The sequence below is a fragment of the Rhodamnia argentea genome, chromosome 7 (assembly GCF_020921035.1).
Source record: "Rhodamnia argentea isolate NSW1041297 chromosome 7, ASM2092103v1, whole genome shotgun sequence".
NCBI classification, from domain to species: domain Eukaryota; kingdom Viridiplantae; phylum Streptophyta; class Magnoliopsida; order Myrtales; family Myrtaceae; genus Rhodamnia; species Rhodamnia argentea.
The window spans coordinates 14,105,361-14,129,964 of record NC_063156.1 but is presented as its reverse complement, the minus strand read 5'-3'; the positions used below and the strand labels follow the sequence as shown (position 1 = coordinate 14,129,964).

The 24,604-nt window shown below is 36.2% G+C and overlaps 1 protein-coding gene across 1 annotated transcript; it reads right to left on the bottom strand.

The window, feature by feature from the left end:
- Positions 1-11,221: 11,221 nt before the first annotated feature.
- On the bottom strand, positions 11,222-17,409 carry LOC115743572 (probable 3-hydroxyisobutyryl-CoA hydrolase 3). The gene is made up of 14 exons (XM_030678413.2): positions 17,356-17,409; positions 17,184-17,264; positions 17,034-17,102; positions 16,494-16,557; positions 14,303-14,382; positions 14,084-14,167; positions 13,792-13,876; positions 13,425-13,510; positions 13,143-13,264; positions 12,978-13,038; positions 12,768-12,869; positions 12,365-12,466; positions 11,917-11,958; positions 11,222-11,368 (listed from the first exon to the last, which is right to left on the bottom strand). The coding sequence occupies exons 1-14, from the start codon at positions 17,407-17,409 to the stop codon at positions 11,222-11,224; spliced, it is 1,179 nt and encodes a 392-aa protein (XP_030534273.1).
- Between the last annotated feature and the right edge of the window lie 7,195 nt (positions 17,410-24,604).

Sequence of the window (24,604 nt, the reverse complement as noted above, 5' to 3'; positions counted from 1 at the left end):
TCTGTCCCGCTCCTAAGTCTACCCAAATCTTGGTACACTTTCTAATATATACTACACCTTTACTTTTTGGAAACTCCTCAAAAGTTACCGTCTTCTCCTTTGGATTGCCTAATCCGATTAGAACCATCTTCAATGTCGGGGTTCTAAAAAGGAGGGTCCCACAAAGGGGTGAGATTGACATCTCGGTGAGTAAATCCTAACCCTAACTAGACCACTAGTTCAAAGACAAAATAGAAGAAGGAAATGTAATAGCATGGCATAGCAGAAAATTCAACTTTAGTAACCTCACGTAATTCAGAAAACTCGGCATGAATGGCATTCAAATATAACAATTTATCAAAATAAAGACCTAAGTAGTCGCATTAGCATCACACGAATTTCAATAACAAAATCAAGTCGCCCGCGTAAGAACGCCTCGGGCATCATATCAATTTCACTTTCATTTGCCCTCGTAAACACGCCTTAGGCATTATATTTCAATTTCAATACATTAGCCTGCGTAAAAACATCTCAAGCTTAATTCAAATTCAATACATTAGCCCACGTCAAAGTGCCTCGGGCTATATGATCTCAATGTCAATAAACTCGCCCGCGTAAACACGTCTCAGGCTTAATGATTCGTGGAACCTACGCATTCTATGCCTCGGGTCCCCTATGCCACCTCATTGGCCCAAACAATACATAACTAATCCAGTAATTCCAGTCACAAATCCCATCACACTGTATTACATTCCAACAATTATTACATCCATGAACATATCTATGTTCTAGGAAGGGTAAGAATTACTCACAATTATTCTTCCAAGTGCCCAAGCCAAATGGATTCCCTCTTCCTCTAACCGGCCAGCAACAACTCAAGTCGCGCCTATAGAAATTAATCCAAAACTTAATCAAATCGAACTCCATTTGCGCCCAATTTTTAACCACATCTTAATCACTATCTTAAGACATCCCACAATTACATTCAAGACCAAAAGACTTCAATTTGGCCCTTAAACAATTCGGTTTCTCACGTTCAGAAACAGGGCATTCCCGATTTTGCATTAATCTGTCAATTTCAATCCATTTAACTATTCTAATCACTCAATCTTCACCAATTGCATTTGCCAAACCCTCATTCTACATGTTAATGAGGTCTACTAAAAATTTGACAGCAATTCACTTCAATTTGGGACCTCTAACAGTTTAGAAATCAGTAAGCAACAACCGGCCAGAAAACTACTGCAGTAATAAGCTCCAATTCAGCTATATAACTCTAATTTTTTCCAACATAACATAGTAGTCTTAAATCATCCAGACCTAGTCCTATCAGTCCTTGAGCCATAGCCGAAAATTTCACGCCAAACGGAGCTAAAATGAAGAAGTTATGCCACTTACCCTCAGATGACTCCAAAACTGTCGACCGATTTTCTTTTGGCCGGCCAGAACTGTTCTGGTGACCAAATGAGGTGCTTCCGGTTGGAGAAGGTTGGCAAGAGACTGAAATTTTAGGGGATAGTCATCTTGTGGCTAGTGTTTTGTCGGGGAGTGAGCAGTGACCGATGAAGGAGTGATCAGAAACTGGTTCAGGTGAGGCAGTTTCTGGTTTGTCTACAACCGCAAGGAGAAGAAGAAGAAGCTGCAATTGGAGGGGAAGGGAGGCTTATGGGAGGTTCTTCAGCTGAAGTAGCTTTCTTCTTTGTTATTATCCCTTAATTGCTTGAATTATTGGCTTCAAGAAAGTATTAGTCAATCACACACCACCCCCATTTGACACTTGGCAAGTAAATCCTCCACCACATAAATTACTTCAACCATTATTAACCCTAATTTTCTGGTAATTTCAGCTGAGATGTATTCCTAAAAGACCATATTGCCCTTCCTTGTACTTTAAACAAAATTAATACTCTAGGGGCAAAATGGTCATTTTACTTCTGTCGGCTGAAAATTTGATTTTTCCACCACAAGTTGCTTTCAATGAGGCGACGTCTAATCCAAAACCAAAATTTGAATTCTTCAATTCCTTTGTCCAAATTTTGAGATTTTATTTCCTGATTCATTTTATATCAATTGTAATTTCAATTTGTTTCAAACTGACGGGTGGCTTTTGCAGCAATGTTACGCGTATCGACTCAGCAATTTTCATTACTCTTAGGTATACTCTAGTCATAGCCATTTTGGTTGTCATGTAATTCCAAGGGTTTATCACTAGTCCATAGGTTTCGATCTTCAGAAATTGATTTAGGAAAAGCTCGCAAATTATACATTGGTTAAGCGGAATCACCCGCGTACCAATCGTACAATACTAGCAATGAATTCCATAATCTTCTTTAGATCGCCCTTTCTTGGCTCTAAATATCCCCTCTGCAATTCTTATGGTCAAAATGTCAATCCTTATTTGAGTTTCCTAGGTCCACGTACTTTGTCGTGCGTTAGCCTTTCCCTTTTTGGTCGGTTAACTCATGATTGATCGGACCAGAGTGAAATATAACTAAAATACACCGATAGATCATTCATCATTCATACATCTCAAAAAGGACAGGAATTTCAAAATGTCACAATGGGGATGTCACGACCCAAACCCCGCAAGCCCGTCGATATCCCCTCTGACCACGCTTATGTACGGTTCTCCAGGATCCAAAGGCCAAGAAAAACAACACGTGTGGAAGCAGAAACAAATCCCCATATAGAAACCAATAGCAAAACGATAACTTGGGATGGTAAAAAAAACTTATGTACATATATACATAATTGTTACCGCTCTTAAACCTAGGGCTTCAAAGACCACTGTACAAGTCTGTGACCACCTATAACAAAAAGATTACGTGATCGAAGCCCACTATGCTTCCAAAAGAAAATACTCTACAAAAGTCAAGAGGCCAACTATCCTAGGTCGTGTCCTCGCTATCCGCTACTATCTCATCCATAACCGCCAACTCATCCTCATCCACTTCCGATGACCGTTTCGCATCCGATGGCTATACAACTTCCCCATCCTCTCCCGGTACCATGACTTCGGGGTCGAGCTCCAAACCCGCGGGTCTAGCATCGGGGTGCACCACTACGCCATCCGGAGGTGCAGCATTAGTGGGGTCCCGTTCCCCAATACCATCACGGGGAATATCGAAGCCGCTCGGCGGACCCATTGACATATTCTCGTAGTGGTACGTTCATGCCACGTATGTATGGGGTTTCCAATAGAGCTCTCCCATATCCACCCAAACTATGGTAGCATGCATATAGTATACTCGATCCTCCCCAACCGGATACTCTTTCACTAATGTATCCATGTCCTGGGGAATGCCGAATCTCTAAGGTGGGTCATTCATTATTGAGGGAGAAGATCCGAAAAAGACAGCCCACAACGGGGTGAGAATAAATCTCGGTAAGAAAGTCTCTAATCATAGGTTAGGGCGTTAGTGCCTCTAGACATGTCCTAGGTGAGCAATTCTCAATAATTCCTCCTTCAATCAATAATTCAACAAATAAATTCCAGAATATTTCATTATTTCTCCCAAAATTGCCACACCTTTACAAAAATTCCACGTTTCTCCTACATCGACGTTCCATGCCTCGGATCGTAAATAAAATATTCGACATTGATCAAAAGCCCGCGTTTAACGCATCAGGCTATCATATAAATGGACAGACCCGTGTAATAACGCCTCAGGCCATTATATAGTTCGAACCTGTGTAATAACGCCTCGGGTCACTATAACCCGCGTAATAACGCCTCGGGTTAATATCCCGCGTTTAATGCCTCTCGGATAAAATATTACACGGAACCCGCGTTTAATGCCTCATGGTAGAATAATAACAACAGAGCCCATGTCATAACGCCTTAGGCAAAATATGGTCTTATAAGATACGAACACCGCATCATAACACTTCAGTGTAAAATAATAACAGAGCCCCGCGTCATAACGCATCGGGGTAAAATTTCACATTTCCTCTCAAATAATCCTCATAAAGACCATATGATAACAATAATTCCTCGATCGCTCGTCCGATACCATATGATCACATAAAACCTTCCAATCGATCAATCTTCGCCATGTAATCATGCTAAATTTCCTGATTAGCGGATCGAGACCACCCGATCTTGCCAATTTTTCTCCAAATAAATATCGGGACCACACGATCTTTCTAATTTTCCTCAATTGCCCAATCGAGACCACTGGATTTAAGTAGACTGAATAAATACTAGATCGGGACCATGTGATTCACTCATGTTGAATAAATAATAAATCGTGACCACCTGATTAAATCACGCTCAAGCCGTCGGCCAATCGGGCCAAACAATTAATTTATGCTACCACAAAAATTAATCTACGCCACACAATCAAAATTATACCAACATAGCAATCAATAATTTCCATACAATCAAAAATATACTAGCGCACGTTTAATACATACCATACCATTAAACTATACTAACGTGTCAATTAACCAGGACCGTACGATTAATATGCTCTAACGTGTATTTAATTTTCATCACACGATTAATCTATATAAAGCAGGAATCAATCACAGCCGTCCGATCAATCTTGCTAAGCAAGATTCAATATGGGCTGTTCAAATAAAGCAAAATAAAGCTAGATTAAATCCTAGCCATCCATTATCAATCATACATTACTAGGTTTACTTGACAGGTACGTACCTGTCAAGTAAACCTAGTATATGTTTTCTCGTAAGCAACATGTATAAAACTTGAATGAAATGATTCGATAGAGGTCGTTCACATCGGAGTAAATTATCGACATACGTACTCAAGTGAAGGGTAACTTCGTATCGTTCTAATTTGATCTTCGATGATCTTGATCCTAACATGAGTTTGTCCTCATTTCAACAGGAAATTATTGGCACTCAAAAGAACTCAAAATAAAGGAGCTCGCCGACATGGATTCAAGGCGAAAAGAAATACTAGCTTCGAAAATCAAGTATTCAAGAAATGATCTTTGGATATAAGATCGAGTGTAGGGTAAAACGTATCACTTCCATACCACATGCTCTAACATACATTTTGACAAGAATTTTCTCATTTTTTGAATAAGGAACTTCGAAGAGTCGCATGGAAAACATTCAAAGGGATTCGCAGCTGTCGAGCAAATATAGATCATGTCAAAAGGAGCTTTTAAGATGACAAATGACAAGGCAGTGCTCGACACAACCTAATGAAGGGATCTCTTCCAATGCAAACCCACGAGTAAGATTCATTGTGGGACCAGGTGGAGGGATCATCGCCATAGCGGTAAAATAGTAGGGACTCACCATCATGGTGGAGAGGTAAGTATCCATTCCCTTCAAAACTTGAAGACTCCAAAGAATCTTAGAACCTCTAACAATCTCATCTCATCGAGTGGATTACGGATCCTCACAATCTATACGGTGACATCCAGATTGGAACATATAATCAAGGGTGAAGTTGTATTGTTGCAATTTGCTTCAAATTCGAGGACATACACTAACACATTCCCTTTTATTCTTATAGGGATTCTCCGCCACGACGAATAGGTAAGTACCCCTTTCCTAATCTTTTAGAGCTTTCAAACGCACGTCCTTTGCATTCTAAAATTAGAAAGTTCATAAAATCTATAAAGATTTCAAAGAGCATTTGAGCATTCAACGAGCCAACATCTTAAGAAGAATATCCAGCTTAGAGCTTCATTCGCATTCTAATTCAAGAGCTTTGAAATTATCCAAAACATGTTTGAAACATACATCATGCATTATAATTCTCCATGGGAATTGAATTTTAATGAAAATGAAATGAGTTTCCTAATGAAATTGCTTAAAGTCTATCAAAAGGAGTACCTCGGATGATGAGAAGCAAGCCATGCCTAAACGTGTCCCACACACACTTGAGGGATGAGTGAGATGAAGGGTGAAATAGAGACATTTGTTTATGGGCGTAGAGATCACTCGCAATGATTACATGGATTAAAATGATGAAAGGCATGTTCGTTTCACTATCCTATCGGAAGGAATGTAATCCATGGTAATTGCCCCCGGCCAATTTCAAAGTAAACCAATAAACCGTCCAAAGTGAGTAAAGTCCAATTCCAATGTGTCCTAAATTCAATGAAAGATAGGACATTCAAATTGAAGTTGTTTACTAGGAACGGAAATAATTCAAATATTTAATCTTTTCTTGAATTTTAGAAAACATGAAAAACTTTGTCCAATTACCATCGATTACAACAATGACATAGAAGATAGGCATAGCATTTAAGAATCGACAACTACCCAACTAACAATGATATGGGAATTAGAAAACACATTAAAGAAACATGGGAACTCTAATATGAAATAAAAAAACTCATTAACCAGAAAAGCATTAAAGCATCTAAAAATTTGAACTTTGACTCTTAAAACCGAACCCAATTAAGACACATAAAACTAGGACTAAAGACACTTGACCAGAAAATAACGAAGACTCCAAATTCGCCAATCAACATGGACAGCTCAATAAACACTTCTCAAGATCAACAAACAACAAAGGAATTCATCCAAAACAGCCTCCCGTCGATATGTTGTTGATTAGCTTTAAAAATAGCAAGTTCTTTGGTGAATCCGCAACTTAAAACAAAATTGACAACGAAGAATCAACAACTCTTTAATCGGCATCTTGGATAGCAACTTCATGTTGGCATCTCCTTTATTAATCCACTGAAACAAGTAGGGGTGTGCAATTGGACTAGACCGCCCAAAAAACTAATTACCTTCCCGATTCCAACATGAACAGGTTTGGTTCCAAGTGAAAACCCACCCGAGAAGCGGACCAATTTTGGAATCAGTTCTTAGCTATAGTAAAAACGACATAATTTCTCTAAATTGAGACTAACTCTGCCTCACCTCATTTGTTTCTTTTCCATTCTTTGTCGTATCTCTCTATTCTTTGGAGCAACATTTTATGGATGAATGGACAATGGAATTTAAATATTTATATTGATGAATGGAAAGTAAAGTCATATAATTTATGTTCTATGTTGCGTGTTTGAGCTTTTTATTGCCTATAATTGTATGTGTCTATGTGTTTGAACTTTTCGTCGTTCATAGTTGTACGTGACCACATGTTTGGCAAATAAGGATTTATTTTGATCATAATTTACTTTGAGTTGTTTTGTTGCTCATATTAATTTATTTTAAAAAGTGAAGTGAAAAAAATAGGTTCTTGGGTAGATCCTGAAACAGAACCGAAAAAATACAGTAGGTTTTAGAACCGGTTAAAAAAAAAGGGTGAGTTCCAAGTTCCAAAAACTGAGAATCGGTTATAACAGGGTAGATTTGAGATTTTAGGTTTAGAACCTACTGACCCTGTAACCAATCACCCCTAGAAACAAGTAATGACCAAAACCTGCTTTAGCTGGAATTGCCGATGGAACCATCTTGGAACTTGCAGATTGTTCCTAAAATTAGCTGCTCCCACATCATCGGTTGGATTAACCGACGGGGATTGAATTGAGCTTGGGAGTCGATGGATAGAACTTGATGCTCCCACATCACAAATGTAGCCAAGTTCATTAGATGGAATCTAGTATTTATTCATCTAGTCTTTCTTGGTAAAGAAACACCCAGACAAATATTGTTTTTTTTTTTTTTTTACTGTTTTGAAATCATTGGTAACTATTTCTATTGATTTTCAATTCATTTTTATCATTTTATAATTTTCATTTATTAGTAAAGTCTGTGCTAACTAAAGTCCACTTTACTCCGAGAATTTCTTCAAGACTTGCCGAAATCCATGTAGCACCGAAACTACTCCAAAACGTCATTCAAAAGTTTTCCGTAACCCCTTGTTCAAGTTTGTTGTCACCAATCGTAAATTGATCAGAGTTATTATCACCAACTATTGAGTAATAGAGTTTATATTTGATAATTCTTTTACTTTAATCTGAATAATTTAAAATTTAAGTAATTTTAATTTTAAAAAAGTACACTAGAAGTGTCAAAACTTATGTACGGCACTCACTTTAGTGCCAAAACTTTCAAAATGATCACTTAAGTGACAACTCTTTTAAAAAATGATTACTTAAGTGCCAACTTCTTCTAAAAACAATCACTCTAGTGCCAACTTTAATTTGAGCGAACATGACTTGTCAGAAATCTGACACGTGCTATTTTTTATTAATATTTGAGCTGACGTGTCTTGGTAGAGTTGACACTTGAATTGTTCATTTTTAAAAAAAATGACACTTAAATGATCATTTAAAAAAAATTGAAAGTTTTGGCACTGAAGTGATCATTTTACAAAAAAATTAACATTTAAGTGATCGTTCTGAAAGTTTTGACACTAAAGTGAGTACCATATACAAGTTTTGGCACTTGTAGTGTACTTAGGCCTAATTGGTCCTTATTTATATTTTGTGTGCATGTTGACACGTAATTTTCAATTAGAACCCTAAAAAGTTATGTCCTTAGAGTCAACTAAATCATCACTACATATACATACAGTCACGGTTATTTATAAAATATGAGAGGTTGTCTAAATTATGTACAATTATATTCTGTATTCTATAAACATTATGTAATTTTGTTTTTGTATTTGCTAAAATTTATTTTTAGTTAATTGTTTTTTATCATTTACTTCTAAAAATGATGTGTAATTGTAATCATACTCTAATATCATGCGTTCGTAAAATATGGGATATTATTCTATATATATTAATGATTGTCTAACATCATTTAGTTGTGAATTTGTTATATTGTGTATGCCCATATTGTTCATCTCTTTCAAAAGAAAAACATAAATTGTAAAATGATAAGAGTTATCTCCGATTATTCATTTAATTTGTAAGGGTCACAGCTAATTATTAAGGGTGAGATTATTTCCACACATATTTAGCCTAAGCAGCTTTCTTGTAAGCAACTCAACAAACTGACCTGCAATACACACGGATATCTAGCCAAATGATTGTTAAATATTTTCTTTTCTAGTTTACTCACTCATGCGGGAGCATCCGACACACCAAAACAATCTTCAAGTTTCGATCTAGTTCCATCTGCAAGTTCAACAACACCGTTGTTCATTCACGCTAAAATTGATTTTGGTTATAACTTGCTACAATGGAATAATCATGGAGATGCCAATATTAAGACTAACGACCAAGATGCCGACTAATAAGTTGCCAATTCCCGACCTAGCCGATAAAGCTATATTTCACCAAAGTAGTTGCTGATTTCATAATGAACCAACAACATACCGTTGGGGAACTAATCTAAGCCATTTCCTTGATTATTTGGAAATCTCCCAAGGTGGTTATTTGCTGGTCGAGGCTGGAGCACGAATTTACTGAAGAGTCCAAGTTGCGAATCTCCATGTCATTAATACATGATGATTTCTAGTTGTTAGCAATGTTTGTTCTAGTTGCTAGGAGTTAATTACTTTTTGGGTCCCATGTCTTTACTACTTGTGGAGTCCTTATGTCGTCTATTCCTCATGTCTTTATTTTTATTCTATTTCCTATGTCTGAGACCCTTTATGTAATGCGGAGAGTTCTCCATTGTAACACAGACTTGTTAATTGAATGAAAATTCCTCCTCATAAGTTGAATTATTTACCTTTGGCATCTTTATCCTTGTAGAATGGATTACTCCTTGGTGGCGAGCCAAAAAACCCTTTATCCTTAGCTAGTAGTTTAACCTTTAGGACTTGGTGGTATGCTTCTATCCAATCGCGATTTTTATCCTTGATTGGTGGTGCGTCTTTATGCCTTGGTGGTGATTGTACTCTATCAATTAGTTACTGTTCCAAACACTTATTCTCGAAATCCCATACACCATTCATACACTTCACCCCATTGTTACCGATTGCACGTTCTTAACCCACAAAAATCCTAATCGATGGAATCACTCGCCCATGCATGCATCTCTCACTCAACCTAAGTTTAGAAACAATAGATTTTTATTCATGAATAATCCTCCCATGTTAAATTATAGTTTCAATTTATTTATTTTTTGTTATCATTGTTTATTTTTCTTCACCAAATTGTTATTGGTGTAGGTGCAGTGGTAGCGGAAGATGTTTTTCTATCCGACCATGCTTAATATGGTCAAGCACTTATGACAGGTTTGCTCGATAATTAGTCTAGATGAGCAAGATGTCATGACTATTGGGCCGTTGGAGGATTGGAAGCACGGAAACCTCATATGCTGAAACTATATCCATGACTGTTTGGTAAATTCCTTATATAATGTTTATTGTGCGTATATAAATTAAATGAAATATATATATATTAAAAAAATCAGATGTTCCTTACCAAAAAAAAAAAAAATCAGATGTGGACCGAAAGGACGTCGTTTTAGTCTCATATTTTGTGTTTTAACCACATCATCACCACCAAGGATAGAGAAAATAAAAAATAAAAAAGTCGCGTCAATATTTTCATTAGTCAAATGTGACTGAATTAGTGCAAGGAATTGATTGGGTCAAATTGACAAGTTTTAGAACTTAATTGCATGTTTTGAAAAATTTATGACTCACTTGAACTTTGATAACAGGTTTTAGGACTTGCAATGCACTTATCCTTTTTTTTTTTTTTTTGGTAATATATGTGTCCAGCAACTTGAGCTTCAGTAAGCACAAAAATGTGGTCACACCACTTGCATGTAAATTTTCATTTTGAAGCATACTTCGAGAGGTAATTCTTTTAACCATTTTTCTTTATTTTGATTTTTTATTGGAATGCACGAACAACACTCCTAGAGATACATGTATGGGTTTTATTTTCGTTGTGTTTACATGCTTTTTTTGTCTATGCATGTTATGTGAATCCGAACATCACAGGTACATATGTAGCTTCTAACTCGGCGCAACATTTACTACCAACCCTTCTAAAGTTGCAATCCATGGACAAGTATTGATTTCTTCCTATATTGTTTCATGAATGTACTTGGCTTCGGTAATGTTGCCACGAGTGGAAGAAAATTTACCAACTTATTTTTCATGAGGAATGTATATGATTTAATTAAAAATTAATTGTGAATACTGTATAGCTAGCAGTTAACATTGTATGTTGAATCTAACAACTGAAGAAACTTCTATTGTTTCTTTTAAATAGCATTTACCACTGCAATTGTAAAAGAAAAATGTGTAGGAATTATTAGTACTGAAATCTACTTACAAATAATGTACCACAGTCACATTGGTTTTTTAATTAGAGGTTCCCATACATAAATAGATAAATATATAGATGACGGTCCAACCGCATTCATCTCAATTAAACATTATCAACAGGTTTGTTCACAGCTTCGATCTCGCACGGTCAAGCAAGTTGTTGGAGGGTCGTGCAGGGAGCTGAAGACAATTCCAATCCTCGTCGTCCTCCAATGCTTTGAATAGCATATCCACCGTCTCCGCTTTGACTAATTCTAACTTTCGTGGATCCCACTGTGTTCATCAAACTGAAATCAGACTCAAGCTTAACCTCATGAACTAATCCATCCAATTTGTTAAACAAATTGTTTGCCCCAAAAATTAAACTATTAGGAAATGTACTAATAATACATGCACAGTACACGACTTAACACAATTTTACTTTGCACTATACCTAACCAACGATTATAGGAAGTCAAATCTATGCAAGGCTTTAACGATTCTCTTCGAAGTCATGAATTTTTAAATCCTTGGATTTTAAGTCAAGATAATATACAGGAGACTCTATGATTTGCTATTACAACATATATATCCTTTCCCTCCCATGAATTAGTTAAGAGAAATTAGTGATTTGGGCGTCTTACTTTAGCCAATAAATAACTAATAACAGCTAGAGCCGAGTACCAATCAAAGTGTTTGGACACAACAAAAGTTGTCTAATGCATGATGTCATAAACGTATAAAATGTCAAATAAACGGATGTATTGTTGGTCTTATTATATGAAGTTTCAATATGCATCTCGACAAGTTAAACACTTGAGTAACAGTATATATGTTTGCACCTGGGGCTTTTTGTCTTTATCGAATAAAAGTGCCCTTGAACCCTGTACCAAAACGGATTCACCAATGGATTACAAAATAGAACAATATCTACAAAAAAAATGCTAGATATACTTGCTAAATACTCCAGTGACAAAATGTTGTTTTGGTCCATAGATTATCTAGACCAAGCTCATTTCTACCGTTGATCATGTAGGCCTCGCATGTGAACCCGCATGACCAATGGTTGAGATGATATTGGTCTAAGTGCTTTGGTATCCATGCAAGAACTCCTCAGCTATTGGGAAGTTCCTTACAAAGATGACGTGATAAGTTAAAACTCTAATTGAGTATTTGAGTATGTCCTACATGTTTAAAATACACATTTGGACCTTGTGAGATCACCTTGTAAAAGAAGTTTCATAGAGTGTTGTATATACTACATCATATCGAAACTCTTACTTGATTTACCTCATAGAAGTCATTGGTGATCTTCCTTCGCATGATGTTGCAAAAGATGGTGAACTCCTGAGCTAGACATTGTTCGATCGTCTGACCACGCCCTTCTCTTATCTAAACATCAAAGTCAAACAAGATCTTTTCATTGTTGATTGGAGATATGCCATTCTGCTCTTAACATTATTTTACACATAAATAATTGACAATGTCATGCCCGCAATAATGTGCACCACGTGCTCTACAGCTACACCGATAAGTATAGACAAACATGCATGTGTGTGCGCAAGGAGTTAGTACATAAGAGTAGATTTTTGAAAAGTGGAAGATATTTGTTGCATTTCACTATTATTTAAAAGAGTTCATTTATAAAAGTTTTCGCTGAGCTGGATACTACGCATTATGTTTTGCGTATTACCGATCGCAGAAAAATCTTTAGGCCAGTCGGACTAGCAAAGTTCATATTCTTCACTGCATCGGCGATCCATTTCTCTGCCGAGTTGTCCAGCGACTCCGTTTCCTGCACCTTATAATTATATTAGCCGTCACACTCTCGCTGTTGCTGCTTTGTAGCAAAAACAAAAAATCAAAGAAATGAAATGCAAAAGTCACGCCAACAAATACTTACAAGAGAATGTAGTATGCCCTCCACAGTGTCTCTTGAGAAACATTTGTTTATAATCTTTAATCTATTCAAACGATGAAGAGTGGTTGGAATTTTTCTGACTAGCTCAGATCAAGAGATTGTACCGGACACGAAGAGAGTAAAATGATAGAACAAAGTATTAGTAACCTTTTGTGGAGGACTTCCTCTTTCGGATTGGATTTGTGCGCATATTTGTTGATGACAGATACAATTTCTGATGTATTTGATGAATCCACCGAACAGAGACCTTGTTCTAAAAGAGGAAGATCCTATTGATAAAATAGATGGTTACCCATATTAAAAGGACAGAGACAAAATAAAATCATATTAATTGTTAAGCACATCTACTATGTCAAGATTTTTCCTTTTTTAAAAATTTAAACATAAAAAGTGGGCAAGAATCAAAGACGCTACTAACTAGTTAGTTACCTTTGAAAAGACAAAATGAGTTGCAAGACCACATGCAAGCATTGTTGGTCCATCTAACCGTGCCCCGGTTAACCCTAGATATTCACCTGCTCAATGTAACACCACGTGCAAAATTTAAAAGTGGTAGTAAAATCTACTCTACACATAAGATAGATTGATTAATTGATAAGTAAAAAACTTGGTATGATATACATACACTGACTGGTCAATCAGTGTTTATCAATAGGGAACAAACACAAAGGCGACAAATGAAAAGATTGATACAATGTAATTTTCTCCCTCTTTAATTCCCTTGCTACGAAGAAAAATATGTGATCTTTGTTTCATTGGAAGTGAAAAATAGAAAAGAAAAGTCTTTTAAAATTACCAAAGTAACCAGGAAGCTTGGATAGAAAATAAGAAGCACCCACATCAGGAAAATGTCCAAATGATGCTTCAGGCATCGCAAATACCTGAAATAACATGAATCGTAACACTCTTTAGAGTATAATTTTTTTTTTTTTTCTGTAGTGATAGTAAATTTTTTTATCAGATGTGTAAGACATTATGACTCATGCAATTATCGTTCATGACCATTAAGTCTGGTTTTTAAGATCGAATAAAAACATATTGTTTTTGGTCAAAAAAATTGAATAAAAATATTGATGAAGGCTATTCACCGTATTCTCAGTCACGACTCTAAAGCTCCCGTGCATGGAGATTCCAGCGCCACCACCCATTACAACTCCATTGATGAGGCATACCTTCAATGTGAATCATTTAAAAAAAAGTGTTTAAGTTGGTTTAGAGAGTATCGCTAAACCCAATTACATATGCATTATCATTCAATTTATCAGCCCCGCAAGTATTGTATAGGAAGAAAAGCCTCCAAATCTCACCAAAGGCTTTTTGTAGGTAGCTATCAAGTGATCCAAAGTGAGCTGTTTCCTGAAAAAGCTTGCTCCGAAGCTCCAATGTCCTGAAGGGTTTAAGTAATTATAGAAATTAGTTGGATAATAAGATTAAGATCTATATTAATGAGATTAAAAGCTACAATGCCTACCTATAACTTAATCATATGTCGGTATATATGATGATTTTATCATTTTAAAAAAAGAATGTAAAAACAAATCATCGGTCGCTTGATTTTTCAGGATTTTATTGAAAACTTACCAACATTTTTATGAAATTGCAATCAAGTGTTCCCATCTTCTATTAACTTTAACTATCATTTTTATCAACACCTTAGATTTACCAACTCTTTACCAATTTACCAATATTTATGTGAGTGACTTACCAACTTTTTCCAATCGAACCTCCAATTAGTTTGGCATTACCAACTCCAATTGTTATTGTTTACCAACTTTTATTTGTTTTGTGTATCAACTTTCTAAATTGACTAATTCATTTTACAAATTACTCACCTTAACTTAAGTGATTCGACCAAAAAAAAAAATTAAGTGATTTACAATTTTTTTTCGATTATGTTGCCAAATAATTTTGCATTACCAGCTCTTATTTAAATTAATTATCAACGTTTATGTGATTCCGTGAAGGATAAAGCGCTGACTTTCAAGCATGTTGAAGACACGCCTCGAAATAGGAGAATACAAGCCGGTTGGGCCATCGATCCTACTATTTTTGGCTGATAGGAGGGTCATCCCATTTTCCTTTTCTGGTTGTATTTTGGGCGAGCTGTTTTGGCCGTTCCTCCTTCTTTTTCCATAGGGACCCTTGTCCCTCTTTTGGACCCACGACACTCTTGCACTCCTAATGGCACTAACTAGTGTCATCACGAGTGCAAGACCCCTTTTTTGTAGTGTCGGGCTCCCTCTGCTCTTCTATCTACTCTTGTATAGCTGCGCCTTGGTTAAAGTCAATATATATCTTACCTTTACCAAAAAAAAAAAAAAAAAGATTATCAATCTCTCATCTCACACAAAATAAACCTCTTATATTTATAAGTTATTATTCGTCTTATCTACTAACGTCTTAGATTCCACACCTATCGTATGAAATTTTTGACTTCTATTTCAGCGACTTTCTCTGATCAAGATAAAATCTAGATTTAAATTATGAAGTCTCATTTCGATCACTTTACAACGTTTATTTGGTCATTTTTATATTCACAAACTTTCTCTGATCAAGATAAAATTATGAAGTCTCATTTCAATTACTTTACAACATTTATTTGGTCATTTTTATATTCATAAACTTTTATTGTCATTTTTCCACTTCAAATGTTTTCAGGAGTTACCAATTTCTTACCCATCATAGTGGAAATATAATTGGAGAATAGTTGGTAAGTCACATAACTAAAGTTTCATAAATGATAACCAATATAACATGTGCTAATTATAAGGCATTGTGCTGTCATGTTAATAAAAGTTGGTCAATGATTAGAAAATTTGGTGAATAAAAAAAATCTAAATAAATGTTGATACGTAACTCAAAGGAAAGTCAGCAATTGAGTACTAGGTGGTAAACTAAGGGGAAAACATTGATAAGTTGTTCTAATTTGGGTGGGTACTCTATAATAAGTGTTTATATGTTTTAACAATTGCTAACTAAGGCAAATAAAGGTTGGTAATTCATTTAAAAAGTTGGTAAATTACAAAATAGCATCTAAATGTTAGTAAGTGACTCAAATGAAAATCAGTAAATTCAAATTATTTAATAACTGAATCAGACAAAAGTTGGTGACTCGCACTAATTTAGTTTGGTAATTTCATATAATACTGCTAAATTCTACGCATTAGTATAAGTTACACAAATAGAAGTACATAAATTAACGCATAAGCTGGTAATTCGCTATTATTAGAGGAGGTCGGTAATTTCACAAAAGGGTTGGCAGGCTTCCAACAATTTACCTAGAAAACAAGTCACCAATCACTTATTTTTATCAACAGTAGTTTTATATTTACTAACACTAATTGAAAATTACCAGCATGTACAAAAAACTGTTTTCTCAAATATGTAAGTTTTTGGAAAAGATTACCCATATCCCATTAACTAGGGTACTCTCATTTCTCTTTTATTTTTCATTATTATGAAACATAATTCAAATAGAAAGTATCTGGATTTGATCACCTGTTAACATGGTGCAAGTAATTCCAATAACATCACCACCCGCACAGAATGCTTTCCCGTTTCCCTGTTGAATATTTGAGAAAGAGGCAAAGGATAACATAAATGATAACAGAAAAAAAAAAAGTCAGCTTATTCATATCCCAGATAGAGCATGATCTATTTATGTGGGCGTATTACGAACACTCATCCAATATAAATATAATCCAAACGTTTCCTCATATACATATATAATATTATATTATATATATAAATATATACATGCATGGAACTATATAGACTTGCCAATCCCAATGTGTCTGTCGAACTAAACATCGAAACAATCAATGTTATATTGTTGCTTTTTAGCCGCTACCTTTTAACTTTCTTGTTAATGTTAAAATTAATGAACAGACAAATTTGCCATTTGAGATGATAAAGAAAGCAAATTATTCATTAACATTTAATGATTGGTAAATTGATCATCATAATGTTATATCCTTCAGTATGTACTAGCAACTCAGCGGGGGAGTAATGAAATACATAAATACAACCTCTAATTACCTTCAAGATAACAAGGTTGACCGTATGATCATCTTCATAGATTTGCAACTTCCTAAACATCTCAGAAACCTGCATACTCAAACGAGACGACCATAGACATGATCAGTGAAGAGACACATAAACAAGTAAAGATAAAAGAGAGGGACGCACCATTTCGAAAGTGAGGGAGTTTAACTTGGAAGGCCGGTTCAAGATCACCGTCCTCAATCCTGAATGCTCTTCAAACAGCACCTGCGAAAGGCAAATTAGGTCATCGTCTATCAGGCGACCAAACACACCTGCTATTTAAATGGTTGGAGATCAAGGAGTACAGAGGACGCACCGGCAGCTCTGTTAAATGTCTGCGGAACAACTCGGTAGAGCTTAGAGCCTGCATTCTTCACTCTCTCTCTCTCTCCTGCTTATCTCTCCTCCTATTTGGGCTGCACAGGGTCAAGGAAGGCAGCTCAATTCCCATTTATAAGCAGATCGAGCAGTGCTGTCATGACAACTATCGACTTTTTTCCGATTAAATAAACACATGCACCCACATTCACGGCTTCAACCACCGACAGAAAACGAAAAAAAAGGAACCCATTTATTGACTTGATTCTTCTTATTTTTTTTCCCCTCATTAGTTGACCTAACTAATAACAAACTCTTGCATAAGTTGGCAATGACGAGAATTTCACGGTCAAAACTTGCATGAGTTGGCAAGGACGCCTACACCTGCACCATACATAAGTACACCGCGCCTAAACTAATGTCTTTGAATCGGGACGCTGTTATAATTAATTAATTGTAATCCCACCTTAATGAAATACCAATATAAATTACATCAACACTATATTACGCACATTAATTTTACGTGATAATCGTCTCGCCCCAATAACCGTCTTGTTGTCTTGCCTAATAACCATCTTGATGAGAGACAGTTACCAATAAGAGGCAAACATTAGTTTAAATAGGTTATATAAGCCAAACCCCCTACGTCGCTTACAAAAGCCGGTTAGGACAATAGTTGTCGTCGTCGATTTTCTCTTATTTAAGAAACATCATACATTAGGAACGGTACGATTACAGAGCACAGAGTACACACAATCAATTCGGAGGGGCTAATTGACTAGAAAGAACCCATTTTCGCCGATCGTTTGACACGCATTCGTGGTCGTCATCTTCGCCAATAGTTGGAGGTATGTTTTGTTCCTCTTCACATTTCCTCATTCATTCCCGAATTTGCACAAAGTTCGTTCATGATTAAGGTTTTGAGATCAGTTAGTTTCTAAATTTTAGTCTTACATTTGGTATCATAGCATGTTCATCTTTACCTTGATGTTTAACATATGATCTGCGTTGATTTATTGAATTACGGGTGATTTTCAAGGGTTTTTCGGTAAACCATTTTGGGACTATTCCGGCTAGGGAATTTTTCGCCAATTCTGGCCAAATTTCGATAAGTCATGGCCCACTTTCGTTACGATAGGGTTGCCTTGCCATGGGGAACAAAATCCCTAAGGTGTCTTGGCATTTGGATGTTTGCCGGAGGCGAATTTGGCAATGGAAGTTTGTAGGTAGGGTTTTGTATCCAAGTAGTTATCACTCAATTTCAGGCCAATTTCTTCATCGTTTTCGTTGATTTTTGGACCTATGTGGTTGCGCCAAGATAATGTACAAAACCCACCAATTATTTTGATTTTTGATGGGCTATCGGAGTCGAATTGGGTGGGGAAGATCGGCAGAGTTGGCCTAGGACCTACTATTCACTTGAGAAAAGCTTTCCTGCATTATGTTGAAAGGAACTGTAGCGCGAGGAAGAAGTAGTTGTGGGTAGCCTAGCAGCAGCGGGCAGCCGCTTATAATTTAAAACTCCTAAAAATTAGTAAGATACGATTTCTTAGAAGCCTTATCTAATTAAGATTTTAGGAAGATAGGGTTTCCTAGAAACCTTATCTCATGGGCTTATTTGGAATAAAAAAAAAATTTTGAAGCAATCATGGATATCTTTAATTTCTGAAAATTCATTGAAAAAATACAAAAAATTGTTCATCTTTGCATATCACTTTGCATCTCATGTAGGCTAGGCGCAATTTATCTTTGCATATCGTTGTTTGCAAGTGTCATTCGCATACTAGTTGTCTACATATTATACTTTGCCATGTCATATTTTGCATATCTCATGTTCTCATATCATTATGTTGCCTTCATATTTTGCCGTGCCGTGTGTCATATGTTTCCATATCATATTTGCTTGTTATTATGCCACGTCATTTAAGAAAGTGATTTTGCAAGATTGAATAAAAATTCTGATTATTTGGATACGATCCTCTAGTTTTGTGAAATGCGGAAAATTAGTCGATACAATCTATGATTACCTTAGATTTGATCCACTAATTCCAAGAAGCCAACCTGGATTATGAAATGAGGAATGTAAGATAATGGGTAATGACTAGAATAGTGGCTTTGAAAAAGGGATCACGCTCGAAAGGAGCAGGAGGTCTCTGGGGATTCTTTTCCCATAAATGATTGGCTCACAAATATTAAATGAAGGATGGTGCAAATAAGCAAGGGACGTGAAATCGGTGAATATTTGCAGGATGATAGACCATCAATGGACAGTGTTATTATGCCTTGCTTTGCTTAGTGCATCCAGGTTCTTTAAATTTTCTACCGTCTATTTACCGCTTTGATTATTGGGTGTTACTTTCTTGATTTCGTGTCCGCTTGATCACCCGTTGCATGCTAGTGGCATAGGATAAAAATTGATAAAGACTGCATGCAAAACATTTTCGAATTAAAGTAAAAAAAGTATCGAAAGGTGTTTGATCCCGAATCCATGGAAACTCTGCTTTGTAGTGGGCAAAAGGACACCTCTTGAATTGATAATTCATAATCTATTTAGTTAATCCAAAGCTTTCAGCCAAAATATGCCAATTTCAACTGGCGCCCGCGTGATACTGCATGCACATGTAAACTGCATAATACAGATATTCTTGTTTTAGGGGTCCGGGTAGATCTACAATTTTCTTATGGAATGGCCAATACTTAGATATATAGAGGATTCAAATTATTGAATGATTTCAATTGCTAAAGAAATATAATGCACTTTAATGTTTTAATTAGTTAAACGTTAAAGAAAGGCTAACTATTTTAAAGATCATCTTGAAAAGAGGATTCAAAATATTGAAAGAAGAGAGATGCAACATCAAACACTAGTAAAAAGCTTTTAGCAATTTGCCGCGAGATTAAATAAATAATTCTCCCAACTCCCGCGACATAATCTGCCTCTTCGTTTCTTCCGGTGGACGGGCCATCAAATATTTTAAAGCACAAACCCACGATTTTCCGCAGTAGCCAACCAATCAAGATTCCGCTACAGCCCTGAAACATTGGAAAGCGGAGCAAAAACATGTAAAATTGCCAATTGGTGAAGATGCCCATTTCCAATATGAAGACGAGAATCTATGTAGCACGGACAACGACCGCACAGCGGACTCACTTCACATTGCCTCGCCTCACTTGAGGAGCTTGCATAGGGGGATGGCGGACATGGTACAGAGCTCGATCTAGGGGCAGTTGTGGAGGTGGTGGGCGAGCTTGAGGGAGAGGGAGTTGGGATCGGTCTACATGGTGAAGTTGAAAGAGGGACTTGGCCGGAGATCGGAGGTTGAACCATCACCAGCTGTTCTACGCCTATTGGAATGAAAAGAAATGTAGGGGGTGGGGGATGAAAAGAAATGTAGGGTGGGCAATTAGGGTTTCGAAGTATGTGGTATCTAATTTTTCTTTTTTTAATAAAAAAAGGAAAAATAGGGGGTGGGGGCCGAGGACCATCCAGTTGTGCCTGGGGACGGGGTAGATTAGGTTTTGAAGTAGGAGGGGTCTGTTTTAGTGATTTTTTCTCATTTTTATTTTATTCTTTTTTTAGGGAATAAAAAAAGAAAAACATATATAAAATGATAGCTTTTTATTTATTTATTTGTAAAACCGTAAAAATGATAATTTATCATGTATAAATAAATATATATTTATTATATAACGTGTTCCAATGTTTCAGAATTCTCTATTTTTAAGAAATCACTTATCGACGTGCCGTGTAGTGTCGTGTTCCGTGTCCCTTGTCGTGGCGGTTCTACGTAGAGGAGAATGACAATGATGATACATGCACCCAATATTCTATAGTGTGGACGAGATTGACATCAACTGCATCCGGATCTGCTCCATTCATTTCGGAAAAATAATTAATTTACAAAATCTTTGTAAAAAATAATCATTGTATTACTTTAAATAATTTAATCAATAAAAAATATTATCATTATTGATAATAATTTATGTCTAAATATTTTTAATAATTATAAAAATAATTTCGTTCATTCATTTTTGTAAGCGATGCGGACAATTATTATAAAAAAAAAATGTTTGCCGAACTAGTTATTTTCCACCTCACAAATGGAGCCTTCAAGTAATGAGAAAAAGCATCCCTCATAAACCAGTTCAACCTTTCATGAGTATTTGGCACTCGAAGCGGTTAGGGGCACTCTTACAAGGGATATTCGAGGAGATCATTTTCTCGGAAGTCGTCTCCGGTATCCTGCACAAACTAGTTGTATAATGGAAGCAATGATTATGAGAACTAGCAAATTCCAAATGGCTATACATTGCTTCCCTCGCATGTTCTGTGATTGCTTCCTTCCTTTTCTCCTGGCTTCTCTAGTACTTTTCACAAGTACTCCAGATTTTAAGAAAATATTTTATAAATTAGTCATTTTTCGCTAAACAAATGGAGTATTCTACTATCGATGCTGGAATGTCTTCCATTAACATATCTTGATTTAGGAAGCGCAATATGTTTTCCCTGACATACATATTTTGAACTCACGTCATTTACCCTTAAGCCCCTACATCGTGGTTTTTCTAGCTAACGGTGGTGATTATAATTTTTTAATGGCAATCACATACTTGGACATGCATGACCTCTTTATTATATTTGATTAGGATTATCATATCATCCACATGTTGTAAGAAAAATTCATATACCGCATGCAGTAAATACTTATACACATGAAAAATGGTGTGATTTCTCAACTTATCTTTAACAAGTTTTATACACACGTTCCGACATGTATTTCATCTCATTCATAAATAATAACCATGCATCCACTTCAATCAAGTATTAAACTAACATTCCTAAACTAGTAATCCCCCTACCTTTTTGATGTAAAAACTACCCGAGAACACATGAGAACGAGCAAGATCGTAGCCACACAAGAGAGAACACTAGAGGAATAGAGAGAGAGAGAGACAAACAGACAGACGGATGGATAGAGAGGACATGAGCTACGGGTAGAGAAAAGAAAGAGGGAACGGTTTGTTTATAGAAATTTTGAAGAGATCTCATCGCTATTTTTATTGATTTTCTAGCTTGCACCCCAAGTTTGCTAATGTGAAATGCATTTAATTCATCTTGACATTTTCCTAACTTCTTTTCTAAGTTTCATTAACGAGCTTACTTCTCATTGGTCCACTTGTTTAAGCTAGCTATCTTAGGTCTTAAAGTAGCCACTTATCCTTACTTGATTGGTCAGTTGTATGGTTAATATTGATTTTTATCTCTACATTTAATGATTGACAATGACATTGATCTTATCCTAACATTTAATACTTGAAAATGACATTGATCTTATCCAAACATTTTACGCTTGAAAATGACACTAATCTCGTCCTTATCTAATTGACTTTGCATTGACTTAAACATTGACTTACCAATTGACTTATGCATTGACTTACTTTTTAACCAATGACTTTTGACTACTAAGTATTGAGACGGAGATGGACCCTTAGCGACACGACCGGCCGATCGGCGCCGGCCTACTGAGCAAACGGTCGTGGGGTACGGCTTGCCCCCACGCCAATGGGGAATGTCCACCGCCGGTAGGGCATGCGTCCAGCTCCGCCATGCTAGACCGAGCGTGGTTGGCGGTCCTCGCCTCGATCCGTCTCATCCTTACTCATCTTGTAACATGTTCTTAATCATGACTAATAAGAAATACAATCAATAAATGATTTATTAATCACTAAAATCATGGATGTCATATTTATATTTTCTTGGACTTACTAATGAAAGCGACATTATTCTTACCCTATCTTGAAAATGACATTATTTTTATACTTTAGAAAGACTTAATTGACTTTCCTATTCTATTTAATTTATAAATATTAATTCAAGAACTATTATAATTTCTAATGCAAATTTTCAGAAAACTTCCCAATTAAATTAAGAAAATAACTTCCTTGAGAAATTTTGAAATAAATTTCTAAAGAGTTACGGAATAATTTCTTCTAAATGTTCCTTAAAGAACATGTCAAGAAGACTTATTTTACTCTCTAATTATTTTTACTGTGGGGAAAATTTGGGATGTCACAATGTGAATATTCCTACTAAGGCTAACATGCCAATTAACATTGATAATCTGGCACGACCGGCATTACCGCACAGGGGGGCAAAATGACCAATCAAATCCACAATTGAACCTAGTATAGTTTGTCAAAGAAGCCAGACAATGATTGGGTTTAGATAGGGGTGTTATCAAACATTTTTACAGGAAACCACATCTTGAATGTGCCGATAACCACTTTTCCAAGAGACTTTGAAATCTTCGAATTTTCCATTTTTACTGGCAAATATGAACAAACGTATTCAACAAATTTGTCGATTTACAACCCAATGCGTGAAGCAAGGACAAATGAATTTTTAAGACTTGGGTTATTTCTTTGTCTTTGTCAAAAATTGCTTCTACCTAGTATAATGATTTACCACCAAATTCAGTGTGCAATTGGGCAGCTATGGAGAACCAATTTCATTCTCAATTTTATAGAACGATGCGAAAGGTATCAAATTCTGATTTGTCCACCGTTCTCAATCCTGAATGCCCTTGAAACAGTACCTGCGAAAGGCAAATTACGTCATTGTCTTTCAAGCCACCAAGCATGCCCGCTATTTAAATGGTTGGAGATCAATAAGCAGAGAGGTCTGTTAAATATTTGCGGAACAACTCGGTAGAGGTTAGAGCCTGCATTCTTCGCTCTTTCTCTCTCTCTCTCTCTCTCTCTCTCTCTCGCTGATCTCTCCTCCTATTGGGGCTGCACAAAAAAGTCAAAGGAAGGAAGTTCAATTCTGTTTAATAAGCAGATCGAGATCGCGTTGCTGTCATGACAATCAAACAGGTAGGTACTTGGAATAAGTGCAAACCGTCAGAAAAGATTTATCGTCCCACTCCATATTTGGTCAAACTCCCCGATTCAAAGAAAAAGAAAAAATCAATGGCTAAGTCCCAAACTTTCATCTCCAGAAATCTCTTTATTCTGTCAGCCCATCAATTACGGTTTCCCCTCGAATTTCCACCGAATTCAAAGATGCCAATAATTCTCGGTTGTCTTTTATTCCAGATGATGGAATAAATCTTCATTTCTTTCGTATTACTGCACTATTCATCCAACTTGCTTCTTTCCTTATTTTATTTTCTTTCTTTTCTAGCTCCATTCATGGTCCAACATCCTGCAGAGGTTCACCGACTTCACCTCCCTTGCTTATTCGC